General features: G+C 43.8%; 1 protein-coding gene across 1 annotated transcript in view; it reads right to left on the minus strand.

Moving 5' to 3' along the window:
* The window catches only part of ADAMTSL1 (ADAMTS-like 1), a 431,835-nt gene extending 430,488 nt beyond the window's left edge, over positions 1–1,347 (minus strand). Inside the window, exons 1-2 of the mRNA XM_006881351.1 lie at positions 1,330–1,347; positions 320–447 (exon numbers count right to left, since the gene is read on the minus strand). Of these exons, the coding sequence (XP_006881413.1) occupies positions 320–447; positions 1,330–1,347 (146 nt within the window). The remainder of the gene's footprint in view (positions 1–319; positions 448–1,329) is intronic.
* Positions 1,348–6,000: the final 4,653 nt, after the last annotated feature.

Genomic DNA, 6,000 nt, shown 5'->3' on the forward strand with positions numbered 1-6,000 from the left:
AGTTAGAAGACAATGATTATTATTTGGTCTTATTCATTTAATGTCCAAATTTTGGATGTACATGAGGCAATTGAAAATGCCATGGCTTGGATCAGGCATAAGGTATTATAAATGCTTAGTTAGGGATGGACATCACTCACACACACACACACACACACATTCTCTCTCTCTCTTGTCTTCAAACCATCCTTCTACGTTTATCTTCTGGATTTGTGAGGAAAAGCCCCCACCCCTCTCCAAAGCCTCAACCACAAAAGCACACCTCAAACTTGCTACCTCTGCGCCTTGCAAAAGTCTCCCCTGTGGCCGAGGAACTTACTTGCTACTGAGGCAGCGTCTCAGGGAGTAGGAGGCCCCTCCACCGCAGGTGCGTGAACACTCGCTCCATGGGCCCCAGGCGTCCCACAGGCCATCCCGATCCTCCTCGGAGCGCGCCGTCCTGGAGCTCTGCGAGAAACGAGAAACCGGTGAGTATTTTGAAGCACACAGCCCAAGACGGCGTAGCCGGTAAGGCCATACACGGTGGGCCTGCTCGGGGCAGAGCTGTGCACCAGATTATGAGATCTCTTCCAGTTAGGACGCATGCGTGGCAGCTGTGGCACTGTGGCTGCTTGCACGTTGTTATGACATTTCTAGAATTATGTCACCAGTATTGCCAATACCACAGGGTCATCCAGAGTGAGCAGGTTTCTGCAGACCCTCTAGAGTCAGTCAGTAGAAGGAAAGAATCCTAGAAATAAAGGCTTAGGGATTTAGTTTCCAAAATGAAGCAAAGCAAACAAACAAAAACCCAACAAGATACAACAAAAGAACTATTGCTGTTTAACTGATTCTCACTCATAGCAATCTTGCAGGACAAAGTAAGTAGACCATCAGTTCACTTGTCACGTTGTATCTGCTGTGATCTTCCAGCGGTTTTAAGTTCCTACACAATGCGGCACCAAATGGCTCACAGAAATAAACTGGTAACCCCAAAGCCTGTCCCTCTGAATGGGAGTATTTACTGAACTCTAAACCCTGGTTTTCAGGATGAATAAAATCCATTTTTAATTCCTGAAACAAGGAGTACTCTGCTACCAGAGTTTAATTAGTGAGCGAGAAAACCCTCTTATTATTGAAGGACATATTCCCAAACTTCTTCTCCAAAGGCCTGTGAAATTAATCCCCTAGATTATATGCAGAAACTCCCTTCCTTTTTTTGCCCTACGTGCTTAGAAGACTGGGCTTCTGGATAAAGTTTACAGCATTTGCCTGCTGCAGTAACTATCTGTGCAACAAAGATACATTTGTACAGTGCAATTCCCCTCATTTTATTCCACTAAACCTTACAGAAATGAAACCCAGCATGTCGAATGCTAGGCTTCTTGCAGTAATTAAAAAGAGCGAGATGGGTGATTACAAACCACAAGGCAAGCTGTTCAATGACTGCTCCTGCAAATAGCAGGCTCACACAGAAACCACACATGGCACTCCGTGTGAACTCTGCTTTCACATGGGATAAGAATTCCACAAAGCCAGGTCCCACCGGGATGTTCCTCTGGCTCCTTGTTGGGTTAAAGTATTCATGAAATATATAATGCGGATTTTGTTTGCTTTTCTAGAAAATAAAGTGGCTTTGAACATAGTACTAGGTTGTTTGACTGTTTTCATGATCCTTGTCTGAAGTAGCGCTGGAAAAAGACGACAGTGAAGTGTCATTGACTGAACATTACAACTCTTCACAAACTGCAAATTCCGGTACGAGACAAAGTGTGTGCCCTCATTTCTCTGAAAGAAAACACTGTAGCTGAGTAGAATCTACACATAGGCTTATTTCTGAAACTGAAGCAAAATTCAACTTTTTCTTTATCAACTGCAGTAAAGAATTCATTTCAGTGGCACCCATGTTTAATGTTAGCAGAAAGTGAACTGATCTATTTCCTCTTACGTTGTGCCAGAATCAGATTTTTAACAAGAAGCGATGCCTCTCAGGCTGTTGAAAATCTCCAAGTTTTTGTTTACTGCTATTTCTAAGTGGACCCTCAGTGTAAACAAATGTTGGGTGTAGTCCAGTGGAACTCTTGCTTACTCCCCGTACCCTTTTAACTTTATGGCCAGTTTTGAAACCATAAAGTTCACACTTCATGAAGCAAGGGAAGCTGAGGCAGAAGACGAATAAGGATGAGATAAGGTGTGCCTAACACACTTCCTATGTAGCCACTACCTGCCTGTCCATGGAGGGGTGCGTATTGCGAGGACACTGAAGAGGTTTCAGTAGAGCTTCCTGCTCAGTTGGAAGAAGTGGCTGGTGACAGACTTTGGACAATGAGCCAGTAAGAGTCCTGTGGACTGCAGTGGTCTGCAACAATAACGCTGGCCCAAGACAGAGCAGCATTACATTGTCCTATACATACAGTGCCTTGATGAAAGCTATCAATGACAACAAAAGCAATTTCAATTGTACTTGAAAGTGAAAACTCAAGCTTTTCTATATTGCCCCATCACTTTTTTTTAAGTTTGATTGGCATCACATCATTGTAGTATTTTTACCTTAATTTCTCAAATGATTTTAATCTTAATGTCTCAAATGAAGACAAGCTGGAAGCTGTCAATGATTTAATTGCACTTGTATGCACAATCAACATCCATGGTGGGAGGAGCCAAGCAATCAAAAGACGTGCTGCCCTGAGAAAAATCTGCTCTACAGGCCTCCTTAGAGTAAGTATTCACGAGCAAAGATGTCAGCTCAAAGATTTGCAATTGCTTCATGTGCATGTTAAAATTGGAAAATTAATAAAGCAGACCAAATAAGAATGGATGCTTTTAAACTGTGAGGTTGACAGAGTATTGAATATACTTTCAAGGAGCTAACGAATAAACAAATCTGTATGGAAGAAGTGTAACCAAGGTGCTTCTCAGAAGCAAGGATGGCGAAATTTCACATACATGCCCAGATACTTTGGACATGGTGTCAGGAGAGGACAGTCCTTGTAAAAAGACATCATGCTGGGAAAACTGGAGGGTCAATCAACGATGGAAGGATCCTCTGTGAGGTTCTAGGAAGTCTGCTATGAGGGGGACTGACACAGTGACGACAATGAAGAACTTCAATATGACAGAGATTGTGAGAACAGATCAGGTTTCAATCTGGTGTACACAGTGTTGCTGGGAGTTGTAGTAGTCAGCTTGACGGCACTTAACGACAGACAACAGCACTGACTTGTGGACGGAAAGTTGACAAAGAGCCATATATATCAACTGCTTTTTTGTTGGAAAACTCTGTCTTCACCCCCACCCCCATCCACTCACTGCCCCTGGCCAGTTCAGTGACTTTAGGCCTCAGGAACTGCCAATTGCATTGCGTAGCAACTGTGGACAACCTATTATACACAGGACCTTCTTAGGGTTATAGCCAAATATGCTCAGCGCCAACTTGCCCTTTCATGCTATATCAATTGACCTTCACTTTGAAACGAGTGAACCAACCCCTGCACACAATAAATTCATCATCACAATTATCTCAATTGCTGCATAGGAAGCTTTTAAACAATGTGGAAAGAAATCTGTGTCTCTTCTTGAACTAAAAGAAGGCTAAATAAGAACCATGTGCACCTGCTGCGACTTACCTACAAATCTGTCTTAAAGACACAATTCGTGATGGATCACGTTAGAAATCCAGGGATTGTCTGTGCCACCTATGAATCTGAGAAGAGCGTCCTTAAATCCATCAGCCTCAATGTGGTGTCATTTTTCTCGCCATTACTGGCTTATCTAAACATGGTTTTCATCTAATAGTTTTGTGGTTGACTTCAGAGCCAAATGCTGCAACTCAGTCTCAGGTGAACAGCTCCAAGCCTGACAGCTACACATAGTTAAATGCTTTCAGTAATCACATGAAGCAATATTTTCCTTACATCTCACTGTTCAACGGATACCTAACCTTAGAATGACTGATGATGTACCACTTCACACAGAACCTGTTTTCTCTAAAAACTGGAAAGGTTGTCAAGGACTTAGGAAAGACAGTACAGTAAGAAGCCCTAACTAGCAACAAGACAGTAAGATTCCAGAGTTATGTTTACACACACACACCCACACCCACACACACACATATCACCTGGCAAACAGTTTTTTAGATCGTGTCACAAGTATCTGTGCTATGTAGAAGTAACAAGAGTTTGGGCCATTGAGAAGGAAATGAAAATTAAGGTAGATACAGAGGAAAAGAAGAATAGGTTTTTGTGCCATTAAAGTCACAGAACAGCTGAAGTTAGAGTAGAAGCAAAGTATCTTTCAGACATTGATAGATCCTCAGAAGTAACAACATGGCCACGTGGTGTGGCAAAGATCTAAGCAGACTATAGAGGAAAATCAACAGAAGGCACAAACGCCTCCGGTTTTCCTCTCTTTCAGACAGGCAGCATGGAGATCCAGCCATCTGCAGCTGTGTGAGTGACTGCATCACATGCTTCCATATTAAAAAAGGGGGACAACGCCACCAGGGATGAGAGAAACATTCTCCTGCAGTGCGTCCATGCAGAGTAGAAAGTCCACGCACAGCAGAACCCTGCCCACGTACAGAACTCCGTAAACAGAGCTGCAGGCTCCCATGTGAGCTGTCCTGCACACATCAGGTCTCCATAAATCTTATCTAATCCCTGGCTTCTTGAGCAACGTGGAAGACTCGCTCTGCTGCCAACCGTGCGTGGTAGGGGTTTGCAGTCTCCTGCTCTGGAGAGCATACGGCTCCCAAGCAGCTTTATGTCCTTGTAAAAGCCCATTACCTTTCTGGTGCACGTTTCGTAAAGAGCACGGTGTGTGGAGATTGGGGCATGTGCCCGCCCAGATGATATCTGCTGCTGGCTTTGCTTTGGAAAGTCACATCATCTGGTTCTTATCACAGCTGCACTGTTGGGGGACATGATGAACTGCCAGTGACACAGTGCATGGTCTTTCAGAGGCCACTGTATTAAGCCTGTCCCCTGCTACTAAGGAGAAAAGTTAATTCTGTGACAGAGTGTAAAAGCTGTACAGGACACAGGAGGACTTGGGGGTAACTTTCCTTCTTCTTCCTTTTTTCTTTTACTCTGAGTGTGTGTGTGTGCACACACGTGTGCATAATAGTACCCACACACACACACACACGCACACACACACGCACACACACACCCTAATTGCACCTAAGCCTGCAAAGTTAGTGATGAGAAGGAGGGAAAGCTTGGATTTATTAAGTATCTATGTGCCAGAACGCATGCCAAAGGCTGCAAGAATCTGTATTTAATCTACCAACAGGCCAGGTCTCTTGGGGCTTGCTTTTTCTTTCCTTCTTTTACATAAAAGAGAATTGGGGCTCAGAGAGGCTGAACAATCTATAACAGCACGAGAGAATGAACACAACCTGGGGGTATGGCTTTAAAAGTTAAAGCAACTCAGGCACATTGCCAGGCCTCTCTGCATCAGTTTTTTCATCTGTAGATTGGGAACACTGCTTCTTCTCTTACTGGGGTGATTGTGAACACCAATTGAGAGAACATCGAGATTCGTGTAGATCCTGGAATTAAATATGTTAAAATATTTTACCGCACCACCCATGCCATGAATACATGCAGTCGGACCCAAGCCCCATGGTTAACTGCAGGCTGTCAGCCTATGGCCATTCCTGACCTCCTATTGCTTCACACGTTGACCTCCATTTATCTCCCCATTTAAGCATTATCTGTCAGGCCATGCCTAGAACAACAAGAACTAACGTTGTTTGCTTTTCTTTTTAAAAATGTCATTTGTTCTCAGAGTCCTTTCTCACTCTGGTCGCCACATCTTAGAGATGGAATGGGGTCAGCTGCAGAACTTTTCAGGAAACAAAAACCCCAACACTGATCGACGCTCGCTCGAGGCTTCAGGAAGATTTTCACCGTAGAACTCTGCTAACTTGATTTTCTTGTCTTCAATCCAAGGACAAGGCTGGATTACAGCTCATCTAGGAAACTGCTGAGGAACCTCTGGGCATTCTGGAAAGCTCCA

Source organism: Elephantulus edwardii, unplaced genomic scaffold (genome assembly GCF_000299155.1).
Source record: "Elephantulus edwardii isolate Elephantulus edwardi_28Jun2011 unplaced genomic scaffold, EleEdw1.0 scaffold00014, whole genome shotgun sequence".
NCBI classification, from domain to species: Eukaryota; Metazoa; Chordata; class Mammalia; order Macroscelidea; family Macroscelididae; genus Elephantulus; species Elephantulus edwardii.